The sequence below is a fragment of the Leiobunum rupestre genome, chromosome 1, assembly GCF_980474605.1.
Source record: "Leiobunum rupestre chromosome 1, qqLeiRupe1.1.hap1, whole genome shotgun sequence".
Classification (NCBI taxonomy): Eukaryota; Metazoa; Arthropoda; class Arachnida; order Opiliones; family Sclerosomatidae; genus Leiobunum; species Leiobunum rupestre.
In genome coordinates, this window is record NC_143384.1 from 57,401,007 (window position 1) to 57,427,737 (window position 26,731).

A 26,731-nucleotide genomic window follows, 5' to 3' on the forward strand; every position below is an offset into this window, starting at 1 on the left:
TAATATGACCAAATTGCGCCCTCTACTGGTGTTAACACTCATAGTAAAATCTTACCCCGAAGTCAGTGAAGCAAATATATCAGACCGATAATCATTATATACACTGGAGACGTATTTCATAAGCGTTCATATTTACCAAACCATTTTTCTAATTTCCCGCACAACGTCGTTGGCAATGCTAACCTACCTTCTACTGCTTGTATGTTTTGTTTTATTTCAATATACATACATTACTAACTTCGCTGCTACTTTATGTCTGTTGAACAATTGAACTAAAATCCATTGTAAAAGATAGCTCGTTAATTTTGGTTTTTTTGTCACGTCTCTTACGTTTTTTCTATCGAAATTTTATCGCCCGCTCTAATGGTTGACCAGAAGACTACGAGCTCACACCCACAAATCCCTAGTTAATTTTATCATAGAAATAGACACTTCTGATCAAGGTTGTTGTCTAGCTTCGTTTTAGTCCTTAACTAGCTTTTGATATTTCACATAATAAAAACAATTGGTAATGGGCCAACTGCGCAGTTCCCATTTGAGCAATTCCCATAACCGAATATGCAATTTCGCAGTTTTCCATTTGCGCAGTTTTCATTCGCGCAGTATCTCATTTCCGCATTTTGCCATTAATGCGTTTTGCATTTGCGCATATTTCATATGCGCAGTTTTCCACTTGCGCAGATAGCAATTTAATTTTAGTGCCTGCCACAAAAATACACCTTTAAATGGCACTGTGTGTTTCTTAGCGGGCAAAAAAGGTTATTTAAGTGGTAAAAGTGCTTGGTTAGGTTAGGTTAGGTTAGAATAATTTTGGTTGGGTTAATATCGGGTTGGACAATATTTGATGCGTAAGGCTTGGTACTGTCCTCTAGGTGGCGTTATAGACGGCCCATCACTTTTTATAGAATGGGGTTGGGGTGGCACCGTGCGCCCCCAGCACTTGAGTGCGCAGCGCCGTTAGGCCCCAATACTTAGAATACGTAAACTTGAAACTATGGACATAGTACTGGCTAAAGCACAAGCTATAGTTGTGTAACTAGTCAGTAAATGGCTATTTCACTACGATCTTTACATTAGAGCTGAGAAGTTACGAGTCGCCGTTTGACTGGCGATATATTTTCTAGTGACTAATTCAACTCAAGATATTTCAACTAAGCAAAACATGAAAAAAATTTATATTTACAGCACCACCGGTTATTAAACATAGACCAGCAGTGCAGCTGGATGGTTAACAAGGTAATGTTAAAAATTATCTGCCAGAAATAACCCTTTTGTCAAGGAAAAAAGGCTTCATAATGAATATTTTAATCATGAAATTCCTCGCAAATGGCAAATCCGCGCTATTGATTCATTCAAGCGTGTTTTCTTGGCGCGGGCTTTATCCCATTCGAACAAAATGTTTAAGGTAGAATTTATCCGAGCCCAGTCTAACTCTGACTCCCAATGAAAACCAAAGCGCTCCTGGAATTCAACATCGCTCGTACGATCCAATTCTATTGGAAAGTGAGATTTCATCAATGCGGGGCAAACTATCACGAGGTGAAACACATCTTGTACCGACGACGCGCACAATGAGCACTCGGGTTCAGCTCCTAAAATATCAGTGTGGAAAGAGCGCCCGTTTTGGCCTAGAAGAAAAGATAACTTTTTCGGTCGATATTATAAATCGGCTCTCGATCTGGCTTAGGTTTCATCGAGAATGTCTCTAAACTCGAGTACGATTTAAAGGCGTACTTCCAATTCTTTGTTGAGCGTTCTGTCACGGAATAAACAACATTTTCGCGCGAAACGCGGAACTGTACGTTCCGTCCCAATAGGTTAATAATAATCAATAATAATAATCAGCTAGGCTAATACCCAAGGCAGCACCATAGGCCTAAGTCATCAAGCGACTTTTAAAGCCATTAATTCAGGTGGCAGGGTTACAATGCGTAGGAGGGGGTGGCGAAGATATACCGCAAGAGCAAAGGCGGAAAAGAACACCCCTCCCTCAAGCCTAAGGCACTTCTAATGAATTCGGTCGACGAAATGCTAAACCTCTATCGACACTGGAAGTCGTCGTAGAGGATTTTGATGTGCTGAACAAATGGTTTGGTGATTCCAAACTGGATCATGGTTTCCCACAGTTTTTCACGGAAGTCCTTCTCAAATAAAAGGTAGCCAGATAAAGGGGGCGATTTTCCAGGCGCGCAATCTCGATCATTTGAATCAATATGTAGATATTATTGATCTTGACGAAAGCCATTTTGTAATTCACCGACGATGGTGTTTTCAGCGACGAACCTTTTGAGTCTCGTCTTTAGAATTGACACGTATAATTAGGTCACAGAAAAATATTATTGTAAATTTTGCAGTAATCTGCGGTCAGCATAGATGCCAGCAGAATGCTGTTAATTTCACAACCAACTCTATGACTGTTTTCTTTATTGTCATGCTTCCTGTTAAATTTAATGGACACTGCTGTTTAAAAATACAGCAAGATAAAGTTATATTTACAGAGTATTGCTGTTTATTTAACCTTCATTCCAGACATATTTAATACGGTAAAATCCCAGTGTTTGCCGTAATTCTAGTTATCAAACGTATTTAGTACAGAACCTATTCACAACCTTAAAATTTCATCAAACATTTTACGGATCAAACCATTATCACATTGGTTCAAGCCTAATTAAAAATTTTCAAATATTTTATTAATCAATTCTTGATAGAAATATTTATAATAACAAAAACTTTGACAAAATAATTTCAAATTTCAATAGAAACTCTTAATCGAAATATCAGAAATGATTACAGCTCTAGTTAATCATGTTTAGCTCGAGCCTTGGTAGTTTAGAGCTATAGGGAAAACCAAAGGAAAGTGAACTTTTAACTTGGTTTCAAATTATTAAGCACACGATGAACAAGGGTTGTAATTAATATAGCATTTTGCGTGGGGTGCTACTTATACAAAAGAATATATCAAAATATTTCTATCGGATATTATTATATTTAAAACTAAAATGAATCTTGTGCGATTTTAAAAAATGTTTTGAAAGCTAAATAATAATTAGTTGTTTTATATACTAGCGCTTGCGTTTATAACAGAAAAAAACAGCAACGTGTGGTAAATTTTACGCATTTTTGAAGTAAAACGTCAACCAGGGTTTCATATTCTTAAAGGAAAAGTTTGGTTCCAAGTTTTCTAGCGCTAAAACTATAATTTACACTCTTAAGCAGAAAATACTAGTTAAGAAATTTTTTAACAAACCTTAATAATTAGTTATAAATTAATTTAAATTCATTAACGCTGAAACTATAGAGCTTACTCTCTCTTGCTCTATCCGAATAGAGATAAAAGCAGGCTTACCGTTGTACATGCTGTATTTTCAACGTGATTCTCTCTTTGTGGTCACATGACTCACAGACTCCTCAATCGTGGGCGGGAGATTGTTTTAGACTGGCCAATAAAAATACTAGATTATAAATCGTCTGCTGTGTTTCTTACGCCTAGGACTAACAGTCTCTCTCTAATTTTTTGCAATTATATTTCATAAATCTTAAATGCTTCGTGTAAATCCCTATGAAGTGGAACCGGAATATACAGAAGAAGAACTCAGGGAAATAGAAAAACAATGAAGAAATGTGATAGTTGGTAATGCCCAAATTCAAATCAATTTAGAGGAAATCAAAAAACTGCACTTGCGGGAAATGTCCCTGAATGGGTTGGCCTAAGAGATATTTATGTAAGGAGAGGGTTCATCTGTGGCAAACAAATTGAGAAGGTTATTGACTACTAAAATGAATCTGATGGAGCTGAACCAGCTCAGTGTGTAACTAATGACATTGATTATAAGTTAATGTGCCAATAAAAGCGTGCTTTGAGAGCCTCATATAGGAGCTATTTGCACGCTCGTCAAAGACAATTACCTGAAAATTTTACAAACAGGTAGGTAATTTTATATTCAAATTTACATGTTACTTTAACTAATTATATTTTATATTATAGAACAAATCGTTATACAGCTTATCGAACGTATACACATCTCATTTTTCAGAAGCTATAGAGAGGTATTCGCAACGCTGTCCCACTTTGCACAATTCTTGCCATACGAAAGAACTTTCCTGAAGATGATGTAAATACATATACAAGCTACGAAGCTGGAGTGGAAATAGAGAGATTAAGGGCTATTTAATAAGTTGTATATGCTACCAATATGTTTACGATATAATGATGATGATTTATAAGATATTCTGATTCTGAATATCTTTTTAATCACTAATAGTTTGTGATAGAAATGTTGTGATAGTAGCGAGTTATTGGGTTATTTACTATCACAACATTTCTATCACAAACTAAACATGCTACGCTAGCCAACAGCTCCCTACATTTATCTATTACCGTTAACCTCGACAAGTTTTTATGGAAAGGGAAACCGAAGAACTCGTGGGAAACCCCTTTAACCAGTGGTGAGAGAACTTGCAAACTCTACGAAGAAGGAGAAGTTCCGAGTTTTCACCCAGTGCCACAAACTGGGATCGAAAAAGGCTCCTCTTCCTTCTAAGCTAACCACTCCGCCACCCCACCTTAGAAGCAAGTTATTGGGTTATTTACTATCACAACATTTCTCTAAGTCTCTTATATGATTTTCGATCAAGCAAAGTTATTACTTTTCATTAAATCAGTTACTTCGTTTCACGGCATTCTAAGCCTACCTCACCCTTTGATATTTAAACATTCTTATTTAAGATTTTGATCATTATTGTTTTTCTAGCACCCCGTCGTTTCTTCCTATATTTGCACCCACTTCCGTATCATCATTGAGTTCAAAAATCATGGCCGAGCAGAAAGGGGGCAGGCGATTCCAATGGGGCCCGGCACAAATATGATCCTAAAAGAACAATTTAATTGTTTTCGAAAAACTCAAAAAATAATAAATCTTGGAGCCGCTGGGCTGGGGCGTTTCTTCTTAAGAAACTAAGCAATGGGTCACGGGCAATGGGGGGCGGGCAAAGGGTTGAAAGAAACTGGTCACGGGCAATAGGAAGTGGGCAACGGGTCGCGGGCAATAGGAAGTGGGCAACGGGTCGCGGGCAATGGGAAGTGGACAAAGCTTCATTGCTTGAGTTTCCGATATCTAATAAAATTATTTATTACGGTGCGACCTCAATTTAAGCTAACGTTCTATCTCTTAAAGGATTTATTTGGTTTTAAAATATTAATGTTTTACAAATATGATATCTGTTTATTTATATCTAACCGTTAACCGATCGCCAAGTCCTTATATTTACTCAAAATCCGATTTTAAAACAACAACTTGAAATTCATTAACTGCAGTGTAATATAATAATTAAAACAATTATTAAATATTTGGTTAAGAAATTGTGGCTTTAAAAATTCCGGTTTATAAATGTTAAAGTACTAAATAATAAGGGAATTACTAGTTTTTAAATATATATTTCAAAGAATTATCTCTCAAAACATTACCTTTTCTATATCAAAAGAATAAATAAACGATAAAAATTACGGTTTTAGCGGTGAATCATAGTTAACCGTTTATTTTAATGTTAATTTTAAAGGTTTGCCGGACCCTAGTTGAAAGGTTCATCTTTAGAATTAGAACATTCATCGGTGTAGAGAACATTATGTTCTGAACATGGCTCGTAAATTGGGGATCGTCGTTCACCGCATTGAGCAGCAAGTTGAAGAAGCCGTAACGTCTTTCAAAATCTTCATAAATCCGCCTTTAGTGAAGCGTAGCTCTGTATGGATGTTACCTATATTAGCGTGAAATTTTCCAAATACGGTTTTGATTGCAAGATAAATCGTTACTCGCGATCACTCAGCTTCTTTAAGGATATGCAAGAACAGTGTTATCAAAGCCAAATTTAGTCTGGTCCCATCCACGAATCCTAGGTTCTACATTATCAAACTGTTGAAAGTGACTGACAGCTCGATTTACCGTATTTAGACCTTCGGTTTGGATGTCGCACTTGAAAAAACTCAAACACTCAAATTGGATTTCGGCCACCTTGTTCAAAGTAAAGGGCAAAAGATTCGGTACACTCCGTTCTTGAATAACGAACCATAATTCGAAAGATTGACGATATCGATGACGTTAAATAAAAAAAGGCTTTCATTTAAATAAGAAAATTTACGTGAACTTTAAAGCATTTATGTCTAATTATATGTTTCAAAATTATTTTTCCAGGTTTTTAAAGGCTTAAAATATTTCACCACAAAAATAGTGATTGAAATTTTAGATGAGTAAGCTATGCTTCCGTAAAAAGCGCGCGACTATCGCATTTCAGGATCAAATAAGTTTAATTTCGCTTTAAATAAAAAATAAAGGAAATAACGCCAATTAAGTTAACTTAATCGCTTGATGAGCTTTTTAATGAACCAATACGAAGTATGTAAGTTACTATCACAATTAATAAAAATAAGTCTAAGTAGGGTTAACGGCACTAAATCAATAGGTGTTCGTCTCCAGACATCACTTAAGAATTTAATTTACCATGTTACGGCTTATGTATAGCGTACGTATATAAGATGACTTGCAAACAAAAGCTACTCCAACATGAATTCAAAACCAACAAATCTATCTGATGCGAAGGTAAAGCTTGATTTATAAGCCTTTCAATGTAGTGGTAATGGCCAAGGTTGTTGTGCGAAAAAACGAAAGTCGAGCGTATTGCTAAGCATCGCGTCTAAATACCCGTCAACGAAAAATATACAACTAATACTGTGTACTACCGCGACTGGACGTATAATCGACCTTGAACATATATACTATATATATTATATATAATATATGTAATATATATATGTAATATATGTAATATAAATAATATAAATAATATGCATAATATGTATAATATGTATAATATGCATAATATGTATAATATATATTATTAATTTAAATATATATATTTATATATCATTTATAATATATATTTTTTCGTCAGATAAATTTGTAAATCAATTTACGAAAAGGTGAAGAAAATTGCCATAAATTTTCAAACATTTATGAAATAAAATTAAATAAACATTATACAAAATTTTCCCAAATATATATATCTGCATCATAAATATAATAAATATCAGATAACTTATAGGTCCCAACTTATCCCGCTCTCTTAAATCTGCCTTCATATTTTTAACGATTACTTATAGTTTAGGGATGTGTGAGCTGGCGTGCAATGAAGGGCTTGGCACTACCCTCCTACGCATTGAAGGGCTTGGCACTACCCTCCTACGCATTGAAGGCAATAAAAGTCACTAGATGACTTCAGCCTAAGATGGGGCCTTATGTACAAGCCTAGCTGAATAGTGTTATCTGTAGGTCAATATCTACTTACCAAATAGGGAGTAATAAAAATAACGCGTAGACTTATAGCTTCTAAAACGGCTGCTTTCCTCATAAGTTTCACTTCTTGATCCCTGAGCTCATCAACTTTTGCCTGAAACGACTTCTCCCAAGCGTACATCTTCAGAACACGAACTCCGTTCAAAATCTCACTTATCAGTTTTATTCGCTTGTCTTTTAAATTTATCACATGGAGCTAAATATAGTATAAGAAAGATTATTAATATTTTTATTCATAACGTTTTTTCAGACGTTCTAATAATTTACTTATTTCATATCTGCTTATATTTTGCCCTATTAAATACAACTTATTGGAACTCACTTTTCTCACAAAAGTAAACTTAGTCTTACAGACGTATCGCAGTTGGTAATGCACGAAATAATTGTATACATTTGGCCAAAATAACAAAATATTTGGTTAACTAAGGTAGATTGACGAAAATATCATACACTGATCTGGTTATTGTAGTAAAATTCAAAGCACATATGATTACTTGGTATTCTTTGGACATTTTCGCTAGAAGTTGAAGGAATGGCACAGATAAAACGAATATAATTATCCCAACAAAGGCTGAAACTCCCAATAATGTCCACAGAAGATAGGAAGCGATTACAATTGTAACGGGATAACAGATTATTAGATGGTAAGAAAAAGCCAAAACCCGAAATCGTCCTGAGTCGACTGACATGCAGTTTAGGATGGTGCCGCTGGCAAATTCACCTCGACTTTTATGAGACAGTCTCAAACACTAGAAACCAAAAATAATTAACACATTTAAAAATGAATTGAACGTTATTGAAATTATCCCAAAATCTAGTGATTAGTTTCCTTACGAAACACAGTTAATTTTTCTGTAGGCGTACAGACATTTAAAGTAAAGTGAAACTGTTGGCCCATTTTTAAAAACTTGCGTTGATTAATATCCCATTCAAATGGGATTTTAACTTTGCAAGGTTTTTAGTTGCTTAGAGTAATTGACTAGGGTCCTTTATAAAAAAAATTATTATCGTTTTCTGACAAACAATTGTAAGAGCTTAATAAATTTAGCTTTGTCTTACCAATATGATATGTAATGTTCCAAAAATGTATCGACTTTTTTATCAATGGGTTTTATGCAACTTACTATTTTCCGAAATGTTGACTGATACGCTTATATTTAAAATAATTGAATTACTTTCTTCACACTAAAATCAATCAATTACCTTATATTGAGTCTCATTGGTTAGCCAAAGAAGATTCAATCTAGGTGATATTGAAATCGGAACCGACTACAGTTTTATTTTGTCACCTTTCAAAACAACAATGCAGAACTTGAGAGCAAATAGGAATTAGGGATAGTGATTACAACTACCGCAGGACATACATAAAAGTGGTGGATGGAATGGAACTAAATATAAATAGAATTGAGACTCTGGGCTTTGTGTGCCATTGGACGTTCAATCAGGTTGAATAAAAGCCGTACTATTTCTCCATTTTTATAGATATGAAGCATAGTTTCTGCGCAACCGACTTTGCTTTTTAATTTCTGCTAAGTTTTCTTATTTTTATGGAATGAACAGGTCTTACTTTTTTGCTTCACATTTTATCACTTAAATATCCAATTGGGTCGCGGTAAATATGGCCTGCTATATATACTCAACAATTATCGCTATCTTGTTGTAATCGGCTCGATTTTGTTTCACCTCAAGTAATTGAAATACCGCCAATATGCCAGGCGAAACCATATTTCATAAAATTAGCAAAGCCGAAGATAAAGCGGAAAAGTTAAGAAGTGTAAACGAAATCCACTTAACGTTTCTAGTTTTTGCTTAGGCTAATCGATCGTCTCCCCTATTAATCGACCATGAAATCGAAGCTTAGGAAAATTAATCTATTACATCGCCAGTTGGTTGATTGAGACTCAAATTTCAACGCTGTTGGAGACCTGTCCCACGTTGCGCGACATTTTTGGTTTGATCTAAAATAGCCTTATTATGAAATGAAAAGAAAACTTTGGTTTTATATTTTAACAAATTTCCAAAACAAGGTCTGAGAGAGCCAGACAGTTGAGGATCTCAGCTTCGGAGAGTTTCTTGGGAAATGCATCTTTCTTTTCTGATTCCCACACTGGCTCCCGTGGATAGGTGTTCTTGGTTACAAATGGCATGTTTTGCTTACCTTTTTATATAGAGCACTGACAGTTGAGGATCGTAATCTGGATGCTATTGTATAAGCAAGTTTATATCTATATTCGGATATTGCATTTCTTATGAAAGATATAATAGTGAGAAGAATGACGAAAAGTATCCCATGCCACATTGGTGAATCAGATGAGGCGAATTCAATGAGCCATCTAGAACGTAAAACAGTCCTATTATTTTCTTAACATTTGCTATAAAAATATTTCGCGTCAAAACGTTTATAGCCCATTAAAAAAATACCACAACAAACAACATTGTATGAGGTAGTTTGTGTTCATCATATTTGTTTCACAGTTAGGGCAAAGAAAAACATTTTGTTTCATCTCGATATTCATAACAAATTGAAGATTTAATATTTTTTCATGAAATAACATTTTTCGAAATTGTTTTAAAAACAATTGAATACCCAAATCAGTGTGACAAAGTAAATATTCCATTTTAATATCGTTTGTTTTTAATACATGTAAAAAATAAGTGAACCTAATCGGCCAGCAACTGGAAATTATAACAGTAATGTATGATGACGGAAGGATTAGGTAGGTTTGCGGTATTATAACAGCATATACAATCACAACTTATCTTACCTACGAGTCTCGCAATAGTGAACAGTAATGGTGGCGAACAAGTGGTTACTTTGTAATTTATTTTATTTTTCTTTATATAAAACAATTTTCACTGTTTATGGTAGAGTTTCTTAAATCACGCATTTTTCGCTCCGTATCCAGCCTATTCGGTTAGGTTCTGACCCTAATAGATTTCACGTTTTAAGGGTTGTTTATTAAATTTCTTCAATTTGGATTAGAGTTAAAAATAAAAGATATTTTCAAATTAGCCAAAACCAAATTCAGGTAAACAGTGTTTAAAGAACTTCAATATTGCAGTTTTTCTATTTCACTATTGCCTTCAGAATGCAACAGAACCAATTCCTCTTATGTTGGCTTATTTTTAATTGATTTAATAAAATAATATAAAGATAGGGTAAATTTGATCCCATTTTTGGTTTATGGCATTATGTTCCGCGGTCCAATGCACGTAATTATGAATTTATTACTTTGGAAGTGTGATTATATTATATATGCCATTCAAATTATTTCAATGATTATATTAGGATCACGAAAAGGTTTCTCTGGCAAGGATAGTAAGAATAATGGGTATTGAAAAGGTACTTTACGTTGCTGCTAAGGGATTGTCAAAATAGCTTAGAATTTTCTCAATTGAACTTTTTCAGTTAATCTCATATTTAAATTATTTTGTTTTTTAAATGTTTAAACCTGAAATTGGATTTTAAAGAAAAATTAATTCTAAATACTAGAAATCCTACTTTCAGCCCAATGCAATTAATAATGAAATTGTTACATGGCGATTGAATTTTTATGAAACTAATAAAATGTATGGGCTGTAGAGCTTGGTATATATATCCGTACTTAAAAGAAACGCCAGAGCATTAAAGTAACATAATAAAATGCATTGAAATGCTGAAATATATAATGATAGTAAATTTATAAAATAAAATATAATGCAATTTAATATAACAAAAACCTACTTGATAATTAATGGTAAGATGAAAGTAAGAATATCAGCGCATATTTGTACAAAAGCAATAAATAACAACGATGGCCCAAACGCCTTCAATAGAGCGCTTTCTATGTTCGAAATTGATGCATAATTTTTTAGTTCTTCTCTTTCATCTGCACTGTTAATAAAAACATTATCAGTCAAGCGTTGCTATTCTATGAAATCTTCTACTTTAGAAACCACGCTCCGATTTTCAAACAGTTGTTAGGATACGAGTGCTTAACTGTGGCAGAGTTAAACCCTAACCTTGTACGTTGTTTCAATTCACCTGTAAAGCTGTGAAAAAGGACTCCGGGTTGTTGCAATTGCAGATTTTGAAATATATTATTACGTTTCAATTTATTTATGCATTTGGCCCAAGTCATCAAGCGACTTATAATGCCTTTAACCCTGCAACCTGAATTAATGGCCTTAAAAATAGCTGGATGACTTAGGCCTAAGGTGGTCGAGTGGTAATTCGTAGGAGGGTGGTGGCCTGCCCTTTATGCCACGCGATCCAACAGCTCCCTACACTAACTATTAGACGAGCCGTTTCACACCCTGTCGTTTTAACTGAGTCTGAGCTGAGCTTGTACAATATTTTTCCGTAAATTGAGTCAGAGACGAGCCCTTAAACGTGTGGGTAAAAATTGTGCCCGAGGCCAACTCGGGCCGTGCAGCTATGACTATTACCGTTAACCTCTTCAAGTTTTATGCAAAGGGGAAATCGAAGAACTCGGGAGAAACCCCTTAAGTCAGCGGGGAGAGAACTTTCAAACTCATTGCGGAAAGAGTGGTTAAGATTTTTCACCCAGTGCCACAAGCTGGGATCAAACCCGGTTCCTCTTGCTACGAGGTGAAAACGCTCACAACTCCGCCACCCTCCTTCGGATTAAAATCATGAAAAATGTAAAGTTTCTATATCCACGAGGAATTGTTACATTGTAAACATCAACTTCATGATTAAACAAGAAAAATAAACTTTTTAAACGTCATGCACTTAACTAGAATTGAGTGAAACTTCTAGAAATTCCTATTTTCAATGCAAACTGTTACGCCAATACAATGAATAGTTCGGTCGTCATCTATTAAAAAATGGAAGTCGGACAAAAATAATGGGCTTCTATCGAAATAAAATTAATTTTAAGCTATTTCGGGTGAAAAATAAAAACATTTCGTCTCATTCTTTTTGTCCGACTTCGGCTGAGAGTGACGTCGACCAAATGAGTTCCCGGGTTACCCTTTTCAGATTTCATACAATCGCTTCACGCTAAGAGCTTTTGCTTGTTGTATTTTCTCAACGAGTATGTTTCATGGTGTTTTGTAAAGAAACGAATACTAAGTCTATTTTAATATCTGACCCTTCAAAGCCGTAACATTAACAAGAATAAACACGGTTTTTTCAGTTCGTAGAACTGGTTTTTCTATAATATATGTCCCTTTTTCAGAAAGCAATATAATAATTAAATTAAACGAAGTTATTTTTATAATTTAGTTGCGAATAAAACGTATACATGTTAAAGCCCTTTCTATTACACCGAAGGTTATTAAAGTTAAACCAATAACGTTAAGTAAAGGAAAAATTTTATTATTAAAGTGTAAACAATAACGTGTAGTAAAGGGAAAATAACGTTAAACTAAAACTAATCACGTACGACGTGGCCTGAAACGAATTTTACCCAGGCTTCCCGACCTTCCTCCCTTTTCATTCTATGGAGGTTCCCTCCCCCCCATCCCCCCCCCCGTTTTCTGTCCCCTTCTAAGCGATACGCCAAACCGTCGATTTTTACGGGAGACATTAATAATATTCGAATTATTTTAAATAGATCTTAAAAGAAATTGATTTGAAAAAATTCAACGGTTATATTGTGTAAATTGGCGCGTGCTTGCTCGGAAGGGATAATCTTATTGGCTAAGACAAATGCGGATAAATATTGCTAAGCCCACGTGATTCTATTTTATTATCAGAATAAATAATTACACGTGCTACGAAAAAATGGGCGATATCATCGAGATTCACGCGTTTTTAATTTAAAAACCCTTCCTTTTGACGGTTTTTATTTTGGAGCGAATAATTTCTTTTAGCGTCTATTCATGATTCTGCACTTGAAAAATAAACCTTATTTATTTGAAACATATAAAAGGCACATGTTTGCGACGTCAGGAACTCTGTGGAGGTTTTAGATTTCGCCTTGGATAAATAGTTTAGAGAGATATATATATATAACAATTTTTTTTATCATTTTCTGATTTTCTGTTCGAAATTTCGGGTTTACGGTTCCAGCATAGACCAAAGCCATGCGATCCGGAACAAGTTGTGTTGTAGAAGGCCAGAGTAGGGGTAAGAATAAACAGTAAACCTATCGGTTTACTTTATATAATAAACAAGGAATAATTTTTCGATTAAAAAATGGAAAATGACAAAATGTAGTTGCTCTTACTTTTTAGTTCCTTTGGAAATTATTGAATAATTGAACATATATTTCTCCACTTCCAAATTTGTATTCTTAACGTTTAGATTTTGTTTCAATCTGGGTATGTCGGAGCTTTTTATTTCTCTTCTATATCCGATATGTATTAACCTAAATGGAGGATGAAAATTTACTGATAAAATTTTTCCCAAAGAGGCAATTTCTCCTTATTTTCAAAATGGAAAAATTCCGATAAATGTGCGAAAAAATATTTTTCGTGAATTTCGCCGAATTAAGTTAATTATTTTATTACGCGCAGTGTCGGATTCTGTTCCTTTGCGGGACTAGGCGCAATTTTGTCATAAGGCGTTTGTATATGAAATTGGTGTTTATATTTTTATTGCTTTGTAATTTTTAGGTCCCCCAGAGGCCATGGGGACCGAGGCGAGCACCAAGTGCACCAATTGGATAGTCCGCCACTGATGGCATGGTATCATAAAGCTTTAAGTACTAGTTTCATAGATTTAATCATTACCAAGTTAAGAAATACATTTGGTTATTCAATCCTTATTAAGAATCAAGATTATATCTGAAGATATGTCATTTTATATAACAATTTAAAGTGCAACACTAGCGATAATTTTAAAATTTGACCTGGTGTATTAGCGTTAAACAACTTTTAATAAGTCTTTTCTTGCTTCTCAAAATGTATAGAACTCTATCTAAATGGTCACTAGCAGTAGTCATCTCAAGCTCCTAACAGAAGTTTTAAGCTGGATGTTGCTACTAGAAAGCCTACTAATTCATTGCTAACCCAAAAACGGTACACGTACTTGCTCATCCATGAAAAAGAAAACTGCGAAATTAATGAAGCGTGCTCTTCGGGAGATTCAGTCTGTTCCAAATAAATGAATAATTTTGATGACCGTGCTTAATTTAAATCATTAATAAATAGATACAAAACACTGCTAATAGTGAATAGAGCTAAAAAGAAGGGTTGCTTGTAACCGCTGTTTCTCCAATGAAATATTAGGCATTCCTTACGGAAATTAATTAAAGAGGATTCTTTGTTGCAATTTTGGACTATGAAGGTTGGCCTACATTGGAAGGCTTGTTTTTAGCATACTGTTCAACAAAAAAATAAAATCTACTCAGGATTGTAAAAACAAACCTTAGTGGCAGAGGCTTTTGATGGGAGCGATAAACTGTGGTCATTAAATAAAACCAACAATAATCTGCATTAAAATCGATGCGCAAACAACAATAGAGAAAACTACAGCTTCCATAACTGGAGTGTATAGATCTTGGTTCAAGGTGGTTAGAAAGCAACTGCAGCGGCACGATGTAACCTTGCTCGGAAATAAAAAAAGAAGCTAAGGAATGCCCATAAGGGGCTTAAATGAGCTTTAATTATCAAGATCAGAGAGGAAATTTCAAGGGTCAGATCTGTACATCGCTTTAATGAGTGGCAACTAGCGTCTGTTCTTGCAACGTATTTTTAAAAATATAACTTTTTTTTTACTGTAGAATTCCCAAAACGTATTTATTTTCCCCCGTACCAGGCTTCTCTTTTAAAAAGGACTATTTATATAAATGGGATATGTGATGCATATTTTAAAATCATAACAAAATATTTTTTTATATATGAAGTTTTTGTTAACGCTCATATTATTAAGGCGAATTCTTAATCGGGCATCAGATAACATTGTGATCACGTTCCACAAAGTCCAAAAGACAACAAGTAGAGATTTTCAATAAGATAAACGCCATTATTTAATACGTATTTGGAGTAAAACGAGTGCAGGAATTGATAAGTGGAAACCAACACAAAATAAATCTATAACGAAGTTTATTTAAACGTACCTCATCGGGAAGAAATTCGGTGTTCGACGTTTTTTCGTATGTAGGTTTTGCATCTAACCATGAAGACATGAAAAGTAGCAATACTTCTAAAGAAAATTCGGCAATTAATAAAGAAAATGTAATAACATTTTCTATATGCCCCTGAAAATGAAACCAAATTCTATATTAGCTAAGAAAGAAATTTACTTGGAAATTCATATTATTTAATAATAAATAAATAAATAATAATTTTAATTAACATTTAATGAAATAAAGTTTTATTAGAAATTTAAATATATTTAAAACGCCGCTTTTTGGAAAATATTATCAGATGGCAATAGTTTAAGTTTAATGAAGTGTACCCGAAGTGTACCCAAAAATATTAAATTCGAAGAAATTGGTTGTTGGAAATGAAGAAGGTTCCATATTAAATATTAAGTTATAAACAAGGTGTTTAAGTTTGATCGCCCAAGGCATTTGGCTCAAAAACTATATTATCTACAATTGAGACAATTTCAGTATGTACACTATCGGAGAAGGTCGTTGCTATTTCAAAATTTCAACAAAATCGCGACATTGTGCATGGTTTTTGGAGCGCTAGGTGGTAGATGAAAACTGTCAAGAAAAAGTTGAGAGAATACTCGAAAACCTTAAATCTAATTGGTTTGGTTAGAATAGGCCAATTTGTCACTGCAAATGTTATCTGGTGCAAGTCTTTTTTACTAGTGACTGGCGTCTTGTAAACTTCCTTCTTCACGAATCCCCACCGGAAAAAGTCCGGCGGTGTCAAATCAGGGGACCTAGGAGGCCATCAGACTCGACCATTCTTTCCAATCCAACGCCCAGGGAACCCGGTGTTTAGGAATTGTACCACACCTCTTTGCCGGTGAGGATGCACACCGTCATGCTGGAACCAAATTTGTGGCATGTCGATCAAAGGTCCATGTTCCAATGCCTTGGCAACTTCTTTCTGTAGGAAGGCCAATAGTTCTCCCCAGTAAGCCAATTCGGTAGAAAAAATGGTCCAAGAACTCCATCTCCTTGTAGACCAGCCCAGAATTTGAAGCGAAATGAAACCTGATTGTGGTGAGGTAATCCCCAGTGCGGTTTTCCTTCGCTCCAAATGTGGTTGTTCTGTCTGTTAAACGGGCGTTTCTCGAGAATGAGCGCTCATCGCACACGAGGAGCAAACGGAAGAAGTTTTCATTTGCATCGGTACAGAACCAGGTGTAAAAGTCCAATCTAAGTCGCCTACCTCCATCGTGATGTGCTTGCTGGAGCGTGGCACGGCATGGATGAAAGTTATGGTGGTCAAGGACATTCCAGACGTAATACGTTAAAAAGTTAAAATAGTAGCACGTTATTCTTAGGCTACAAAGAAGGCAATGACTGTGTCTTCTATATTAATATAATGATCTCCCCGTTCGTGGAATAAGGGATTCAGGTTTCCATCATCTTCAAAGTCACGAACAGCACGGAGAGAAGTGTGGTGATCTGGTCGACTGTCAGGATAAAACATTTGAAAAAATAACTGACTAACTAGACGTGCGTTTTGATGATATCACCGTAGTATAACTCTACGGTCTTGGACTGCTATTTACAGCTATAATGAGGAATACTCAAATACTGAAGTACGTTGAGATAATGATTTTAATATCGGGGTCTCCACACTTTAAATAATTAAAAGAAAACCTAAATGTAAATGAAGTGCAAATGCCAAAAAAACTTTTATAAATTCAGTTGGCATAAATTAGAAATTTTAGTAGACATCTTACAACTTCCTTTTAAAATTGTTTTTTACACTTTCGGAAGTGGTTTTATTTCTCTCAAAATTAATTACCGTTAATAAAATTAGTTTCAAAAACTTTCATTTTTAGCAGTCACACAAGCATTACAATTTAGATAGGTTTACTACCAACTTGTAATTTTTCATGACCTAATACCTCAGTGAAGAATTGAAATATTTCGACGAAACCAATTTCATGCATGGTTTTCGAGTATGCTCTACAACTTGTTCTATGACAGTTTTCGTCTACCAACTAGCGTTAAAAAATTAAAATTCAAAAACCGTGAAAAATTTCACGATTTTGCTGACATTCACTGATAACAAAAACCTTCCCTGATATTGTACATACTGAAAATTTCACATTTCTAGGTTATATAGTTTTTGAGAAAAATTCCTGGGGCGATCAGATTTAAACACCCTGTATAATTAATTGATTCTGCATAAAACCTTTCTGAGACATAAACTAGAAACGCCATTGTTATCTCTAAAGTATAAATGGGCTGTTTCAGTATTTCAGAATTAGGTAATAATAATAGTAATAATAATCAGCTAAGCTACTACCTGATGAAACAGACCGGCCTAAGTCAACTAATGACTTGTGAAGTCAATTACCGGTGGCCGGGTTAAATTTCGTAGAAGGGTGGTAGGAAGCCCCCTTCATTATGAAATGCATTTTACCATGTTAATTCTCTATTGCAGTTTGCCGAATTAAAATGAGCAGTTTTAAAGAGTTCTGAGACTTAACCTAAAAAGCTAACATTTTGCCAAAAAAATCGAAGCCCACAATTGCTTTGAAGCAGTCAGGCTAATACCTTTGGCACCACCCATGGAGCTTCTTTCAAAGCATATATCTCAGGTCGCTTGGATAAATACGTAGGTGGCATTCTGCTATTGCTAAGTGAGCCAACAGCTCCCTACACTCACTATTACCGTTAACCTCATTTTTTTTATGAAAACAGCTAAGCCGAAGAGAGAAAGGTAGAAAACATCTCTAATACGCAAATAGAACCTTACAAACTCAAAGAAGAAGGTGTGGTTTCCATTTTCACCCAGTGCCACAAGCTGGTATCGAACCCAGATTCTCTTGCAGTGAGCCGAGAGTACTAACCACTTCGCCACCTTTCTTTAAGCTATAGGTCGTCCGATATTGGACGCCATATAAGAAGCCAACGAGGTAAAGCCAAATATAGTTACCGCCTCATCGCACGTTTAAACGCACTGGCTTTGAATATGGGTAGTAAAATTAAGAGGTTCTTTCAGAAGGACCGATGGCGGGTTACGATATTGGAAAACCGGGGCTTTTTCTTATGATTCGGCTAAACTGCTTAATTTGTCCACAACTTAGTGGTGTAAACCGGTTTCCTCTAAAGTTATTTTTGTTTAGTTAAAAATGTACCTTAATTGAAATGTTCCCTTAACTACGTCCTGTGGCTTTTAGTTTAATTAAATATTTTAGTATCTGTTTCCTATAAATTGGCTACCAAATCCATTTCCTTAATGGTCTAAACGAGCTTTTTCTTTGTTAGTGTCTTATCTTTAAAACATTGGAGAACCTTTAAAGGATAAGTAGATTTTGTCGATGTTTTTAATTTCCTTGTGTTCTTTGTTGATTCGAAATTCCATTGCAATTATTCCTTGCTGTTATCAAAACTTGAAATCTTTGGTTCGAAAAAGGTGCATAACTAAAGTAACTTTTTATCTCAAAATTTTGCTAACCACGTAACAGCTCAGGTTTAAGCAGCCTGTTAACAAAACATTGCAATATTGTTACATTAATATTCACGATATATAACTGTGTACAAGTGATTAAGATTAATTCCTTTAAATGAAAAATGTTTTAAATATTAAAATATTTTGTTTGTTTTACTGCAAAAACGGTTTAAAGGTGCCACGGCTATACGCATGTTGTTGTGATAATAATGAGAATGTAAATTTTTGTTAAAAATAATAAATTAGCCATACCTCATTTAACGTTAAGAAACTGATTGATCTAATTGAAATTATTCCGCTCAATGTTGAGAGACACCAATATACCAATAAAATTCCTGATCGTCGAATGCCACGCGCACGCTCCAATAATATGAGAGAAAACGCTAAACTCTATAACGAAAAGAAAGTATAAAAGTCATACAATTCAAGATAATAAAAAGATACATATTATTTGAAATTGAATTGCTGAGCAGTTTTTAAAAAGTTTAAATGCTCATACACCATCTGTATGAACTTAAGGGTAAAATACGAACTTGGAAACAAGTCTACTACCGGATGACTCTAACTTAAATTTTTAACGGTCAAAGATGAATTACATTTCTTTGATGAAAACCGTTTACCTAACGATTATTTAATATTATTTCAATAAGTATTATTGCAAAACTGATATAAACTAGGTATTTTCCGTTGGATGATAGGAACTAAAGAAACAGGAAATATCGAAATTTTATTTAGACTATATTTTATCCTACTCTACTGAACCATTGTTTTCTCTCGTAATTCGATCATAATTGCATTGAGTTAGACTTAAAATTATGCTTATTCATAAGAAAAATAACTTACTTCTGTCAAAAGTTTGATTAAAGTAGGAAGACTATAAATCAGGAAAGGTTGTTTCTGGTAAACGTGGTAGGCTATTTTCAGAACATGGACGACTAAAAGTGCAACATTTGCAATCTACATTTAAATAAAAAACAAAATTACCAGAAAGTCGTACAACGATTCCTCATTAAGTATAAATGTATGGTTAATGTGTCTAAAAAACTTCTTACTCACCTTATGAGTCATCAGGGCGAAAATTTTGTCGAAAAGCATTTCGGCTAAGGTACCGCGCATAATCTCAATTTCTTTCCAAACAAAAGAAGTTGGGTTTTTTGACGTTTACTATATATCCATGCCAACGGTGGTTCTAATAGTTAATGATAGAAAGACCACTTCGTATGGGGCTGAATGTAGTCTGCCGTTGAATACATCGATAGCCAAATATTAACATTTCATGTGGCATTGAGCTAATTACTGCTGGGTTAGCCTTATATTATAATAACGGACCAATAGCATGTTCCATTTGATTGATTTATGAATGGTCGACAAGGGGTCCTTTTGATCGACACTGTGGTTTCATTTTATCTACACGATTTCAAAGAGGACCATTTGATCGTCAAAGTGACAGCATTTTTTTAATAAGGGGGAAAAGGTCATAAGTTTTAGGTTTAAGGGTGCGAGTTTCAGCCAATCAATGTTCATTTTGAAATAAAGGCTGCTCAATATCGGTTTGTCGTCTATCCGAGTAGGTAAGGTCAGATAAGGTTGGGTGGGGTGGGGTTTCGTCGGGATTGGTTTGTTTTACGATTTAATTAAAAAATAAAAAACCTTTCAGAAAATTAAAAAGTGATTTGTCAATTATTTGGGCTTCCAATATTGACATTTCGATCATGTGGAAACTGCTTTTCGTTTGCCAATCAGATGCACGTTAATAAAAAGGAACCTTTATCGATCGCTTAAAATTCGATCAAATGGACCAAATCCAGACCAATCTGGTTAAACGATGTAATACGGAATAGGTTTTAAAGTAATGTGAAGACAATCAAATGAGATGTAAACCTAAATAATTTCTCGGATAATTTTCATATACAACCAATGAATACCAAACTTTAAAATTAATGTTCTTAACAGCGAAAGTTCGCATTAATTTCCGCTTTTCTAATATTTGGTTGTCATAAGGACCTCATTTTGTAGTTCAGTGAGTAAAATCGTTCTTAAGCCGGTTAAAAGTGATTCTTTTAAATGGCTATTCGACTTTGAACGCCCTATGTCAACTAAATGATAAGGCTGGCAATTAAATATGTTTCCAGTAGTCAAAGGGGACCTTGGTTAATTTGTTTGAGGGGAGGTTAATACGAACTAGGGCCCAACCCCTAAAAGTCATAAGGACGGCACTGGAATTCACCCTCAAACAATTTGCACTTGATATTTTTATTTGGCTTTCATGGCTGCGGGCGCCATTAAAACTACGATTTAAAGTAGATTGATGTAAAATTACGTCAACACTTACTAATATACCTCTTTGCTATTGAAATAACCTAAAAAGATTGAAAACTTTATGCATTATACTAAATATGTCAGTCTTTATCATGGAAAGTTAAGTTAAAAGGAACCACCTATGGACTGCATTGTAAAGGATGATAAAAATAGCGAATACGTAAATTAGTCCATTATTAAAAGGGATAATAAAGCTAAGCCCTGAACAAATTTGAAGAAAATTAAAAACTTATTAATAGCTTGTACCGATAGGTCTTCGAGCAATCAAAAAGACGCGAAACTCGGAAAAATAGATCTTCGAGTGAAGACCTATCAGTAAGAGCTATTAGTAAGTTTTTAATTATCTTCAAATTTGTTTAGGGTTAAGCTTTATTATCCCTTTTCATAATAGACTAATCTACTTATTAGCTAATTTTATCATGGAAAGGCTGATCGTTTGAAATTGCTATGAATTCTTATTACCAATGCGCGAGACCAAATTATTTTATCATAGTACCCTAGTTTATTATCGCATTTTCTCTTGTTTAAAGCGCAAAAGCGGATGCAGATTGTTTCAAATTTCCAAACGGTTTTTACCAGTCCTCTGCACCACCCTCAAATTGAACTAAATAATGAGATGTAAAACACTTAACATAAATCAGTACCTCCACGTCAACAATTCACTTGCTTAGCCTTTTCCTTCTGTAAAGGAGTTCCAAAACGCTTAGGAAAAACGTGCAACTTACGATTTTTGTGATATTAAGAAAAGTCCATGGAATATGAGTTCTTTTCGATCGCCTGAACGTTTGAATTTCCAGGAGAAGGAAAATCCACAGAAATGCGCAAGGAACCCAAACCAGAACGGTGTGTTGGAAACATGGAGTGAAATCTGGATTTGAAGTGTACCAAGTCAAATTTGAATCCTGAAAAAATTAATGCACATTACTTTTCCGTCCAGTTTGAAGTAGATGAAGCCGCATAGTACTCTAAGTAACGTTACGGTCCTACGTTGGAACTATTTTGTTTGGATATTACATATTGCGTTGTCACTCTATTCATCAGTAAAATTACTGTAATGGTGATAAAGGCGAACAAGAAAAGTGCATGCTATTCAAAAATAACTACAGACTCAATAAATAATCATCTTTTCTAAATTTCGTTATTTTTCGTTTTAAGCGCGTTAACAATTTTCAACAGGCATTCATTCACTTTAAGTAACAGCTTACGGAGAACTGACACTATATAAATAGGAAAATTTTTAAAAGGCTATTAGCATTACAAAAATTGCCAAGGCAGCAAAGAAAGTATCATACTTATTTATTTATGTTATTTATGCTAGTACCATTATAGATAATTTCCCTTAAAATACAGTCTCTTCTCCAGCCCATATAATAATTTTAATAAGTCCATTAAGCTTCTGGCTCGTTCAACTCTTCGTTATGTCATGCAGTGGCGTAGGCAATGGGGTTCGGTGTTCCACCCTTCTCCTTGCGCGTAAAGTTTTGCCTGAATTTAAATTTTGATTCCTTCTAACCCTGTGAGCCTTTACGTAGGCTGACCACCTTCTTGTCGAATTTCTGACTTCGTCGTAAGTGAAATGACTTAATTAATCAGTTGTCATGCTTAAAGGTATCCCGATAAAAAAGTAATAATCTCAAAATATTTATATTCGAAAATAATAATAATCTCATAATCATCTTCGTTTATCAGGGTTATAACATTGAATTATGCCTCTATCAATGTAACAATAATGAATATGGTCTGTAGCAGTGAAATCCTAGTAAATCTCGTTCGTAGCACTGTAATCCTACTGAATCTCGTATCTAGAAGTAATATTATTCTAGTTTACCTCGTTTGTAGCAGTGTAATGCTACTAAATTTCGTATGTAGTAAAGTAGTCCTTATGAAACTTGTCTGTAGCAGTGTCAGTCTATAGAATTGGTTTTCTAGCAGGGAAATTCCGTTGAATCTAGACTTAGAATAGAACAGGACGAAATGTACATTTGGTGCCCTGGCCCATTAGGTACAGTGTCTGGGCCCTACATAGAAGCTTTTAGGGCCTAAAGACTTCGAACGCGTTAAATTATTGGAGGAACGACATTTTAATTTAAGAAATATTGGTAAAAAAATCTGATACCAAAGATATAATATTTACTCAAAAACGTAGGAACAGGACACCAGCAGTTTGAACAAAAATTTGTTAGAATCGAATAAAACTAAAATTTAAACATTGTAATTAGATAATCAACAAGACATTATAGAAAATATCGCTTAGTATCCCAATTTCAAATAACTATAAATGTGTTCAACCACAGCAAACTCCAGTTGGATAAAAACAAACAAATTGTTTCTAATTAAATTGTTTCCAAATTTAGTTTAAAAGATATTTTTAAATGAAATTCTGTTCAAGCCTGGTGAAGATCAATTATTGTCACACCTAAAAAACTACAATACCACCTTTTTTTGTAAAATATTAAATTAATTATCTTGATGGTGTTAGCTAGCCTACATAATTAACTAATAACTTTAGATATACATTTTATGGTTACGTCTTTACTTTTATTTTAACGATTATTGTGGCTTTTACTTTAATTTTCCTCTGTTGATTTTTCTCAAAACTTAGCCCAAATTAATTATATTACCAGGTTATAATGAATTAAGGTTCGATAAAAAATCAGAAGCAAATTGACTTGTGTCGGATTGTGATTTATAACACTTCAATCGGCCATGTCTGGACTACATAAATCTTTTTCCAACTGGAACCAAAAGCGATTGAATCATTTATTTTTAATATGTAATTTTATTATATCTTTTTTTAATAAAACTATATTTAAATCCAAACGTTGGATATACTGTTTTAATGTTTATGGAATTACAATATACCATAGTCAAATTTATTCCATTTTGATACAATTTTGTTTAACGGAACTTTATACAAGAAATGATAACTGTTTGAACCATATTAGGAAAGGGGATCCAGTTAGGGGGTAGAAAACGAAAGCTAAGCGAAAATGGATTATTAAAACAATCGGAATAAAACTAATTTTTCTGGCTTTACCAATCTGTAGCTAGCACGCACTTCGCGAAAACGATAATAATTTTCCATGATGGGTCGTAGCAATGAGTTTCTTTGTGGCACCTGAGAAACAGATACGAAAATTTAAACGCAATGGGCACTTGTGGAACATTTTGGAGTTCGAAACCTAGAGGGTACATGTAGCTCCTCTTCAAAATTCAAGCAAAAATATTACAAAATTTTGAGTTTTATTGCGACAAATATTATGCACAACAATGAATATCCCTCTCCTCTATAGGTCTATGATATTTTTTGCAAAAATGGAAGGGGTTCGTTGTACAGAGGTCATAAAATTGTTCAATAAAGTTTCTTAAAATGTACAATGATAGATATGAACACGTACAAAATCCTTTTTTTTAAATGCCTTATATATAGATTATTGTTTCCTCCGCAGTATAAAGGCAGACACAATAATAATTACTTCACAATTCAGAAAGATCCATAGAACAGTTATTTTGGAAAACAGAGTGTCATACAAAAAATGTTCATTGCACTTTTTTATGAACAACACTGGGCTCGCGTTTCACCGAAGGAACAATACTTATTCGTACAGAAGTGTACTCATGAGAGATATACCAGTTTATTAAAAACGCCACATATTGCCGATTAAACTAGATTTGATTAGACAATTTCCAAAACTAGCGCTTATATCATCCAATTATTGTCATTCAAAGAAAATAGTAATTGGCTGTTTTTGCAGTTATAGTTAAGACGAATGCGGTTGCAAATGGTTTTTTAAAGAATACGACATAATAAATTAATATTGGGTTTAAACTTACTATTTTAGTACCTAAGAGACGATTCCCCATAGAAGAGACTCATGGACAATGTACAGATTTCAGCAAAAAATCCCAGAGTGTTAAATATGGTACTTCGTTCGAAAAAAGAAAATGTTTCTTTTTGAGAGGTTTGTGTGCAATCATGTGCCACATGTTTGCGCACTTTGTTTTCTTCGACAACTACATGTAGTATTTGTCAATTCTAATTTTTTTATCCCTCATGGCATCAAGCCTGTTTCTATTGTCATCCTTTCAATAACACAAGGAATAAAAAAATAAATTTAAAGTCTGAATTGATAAACGTGAATTCGATTTTGTATAAGCATTTTGATTTAAGTTTGGTCTCGCATTTTTGAAAATACTCACGAAGTTTGACTTAAACTTCATTATTCGTTCACAGCGCCGTTATTTACGTCATATCACCTACACAAGTTTCCATGAAAGAATAAAACCTTCGTAGAAAACTAACGAGTGATAATGTAACACATGACAGTATGTTACGCTGGCCCCACTTTACCGATTGGTGTTAAACCAAATATCAAAGGGTGTCATTTCTTCAGAAACAAGGTTTTGGCGCCACTTTAGGGGCCGCTTCTGCAACAGTATCATCTCTTGTATTGAGACAAGTTTATAAATACATTAACATGGAACACTTATTATTGAGATGAAAATTGTGCTGACTTCGAAGAGTTAATTTCACTAAAGAAATAACTACACGGGGAAATAATTGACTATTATTGGGCGATTTACGTAGGGTTCCAATTTTCGACTTCTACACTACCTTCAAAACAATATTAATTTTTAACTACAAGCTATTTACTTTTAGTTATATGATAATTTACCTTATTAATATGTAATTTTTCAAAAAAATAGTCTGTTATACCCAAAAAATAAATTATCTGATATTTAATATTGTGCTAAAGAAAAATATTTTATCACTCAGGGACTCGTCAATAGCTTTCTTTAAAGCGCCAGATTGGCAAGGTAATTGTTCAATAGATTCGAAGTATCTTCGTTTGATTTCTATCACGCACTTCTATAAATATAGTGTACTTAAAGGGATCCATCACTCACAACAGGGGGAGGCATAGGGGTAACATAAAATCCAGAGTTGCAGTGTGCTTCAAAACCAGTTTTTTTGTGACCCCAATGCCTTCCCCTGTTGTGAGTGAGGGATCCCTTTAAGGAAATCAGTATTTTTACTGGAGCAAGAATCCTTAAACAACACCGCAATGTTTATGTCGACGAAAGTTAAATGTGTTTTGGATTACCATTGCATGAAAAACAGATAAAATGGTAGATGTAACACCATTTATCGATACGGCGTATGCGTTTAAACACACCGTATAGCTTGATTAATCTAAAAAACCAACGTTTGGAAACGTATAAAACAAAAATGGCTGAAAAACCTTAGAAATAACCAAAAATAAAACTACACAAAATACGCTAGATAACATTTTAAAAGAAGTGGAAACCTAGAAGGGAATGTCTAGCCTCCGTCAACACTTTACTCGTGGCGAGACAGTATTGAGCGTAGTCAAATTCTTTTCCCATCTGGCTTCGATGTACATAAAAATTATACAAAAACAGTTTGATATTTTTCAGTCATTCTAGGAGAATTCATGTGTCAGTTTATTTCACATTATAGTGCAGGTGAAGTTGTAATTCCGCTTGCATGCTCTGTAAAAAGCGATTTGACTCTGGATTATTATTTTAGGGTTATCAACAAAAAATAAAACCAATGTTTC

The 26,731-nt window shown here is 34.2% G+C and overlaps 1 protein-coding gene across 1 annotated transcript in view; it reads right to left on the bottom strand.

Annotated features, from left to right (window-relative positions):
• Positions 1–19,946, bottom strand: part of LOC149963356 (ATP-binding cassette sub-family C member 1-like) — a 29,773-nt gene extending 9,827 nt beyond the window's left edge. The window contains exons 1-10 of the mRNA XM_090166393.1: positions 19,887–19,946; positions 19,674–19,787; positions 16,206–16,472; positions 15,356–15,496; positions 14,326–14,387; positions 13,523–13,663; positions 11,071–11,220; positions 9,505–9,679; positions 7,841–8,095; positions 7,339–7,542 (exon numbers count right to left, since the gene is read on the bottom strand). Coding sequence (XP_090022519.1) covers positions 7,339–7,542; positions 7,841–8,095; positions 9,505–9,679; positions 11,071–11,220; positions 13,523–13,663; positions 14,326–14,387; positions 15,356–15,496; positions 16,206–16,472; positions 19,674–19,787; positions 19,887–19,946 — 1,569 coding nt within the window. The remainder of the gene's footprint in view (positions 1–7,338; positions 7,543–7,840; positions 8,096–9,504; positions 9,680–11,070; positions 11,221–13,522; positions 13,664–14,325; positions 14,388–15,355; positions 15,497–16,205; positions 16,473–19,673; positions 19,788–19,886) is intronic.
• Positions 19,947–26,731: the final 6,785 nt, after the last annotated feature.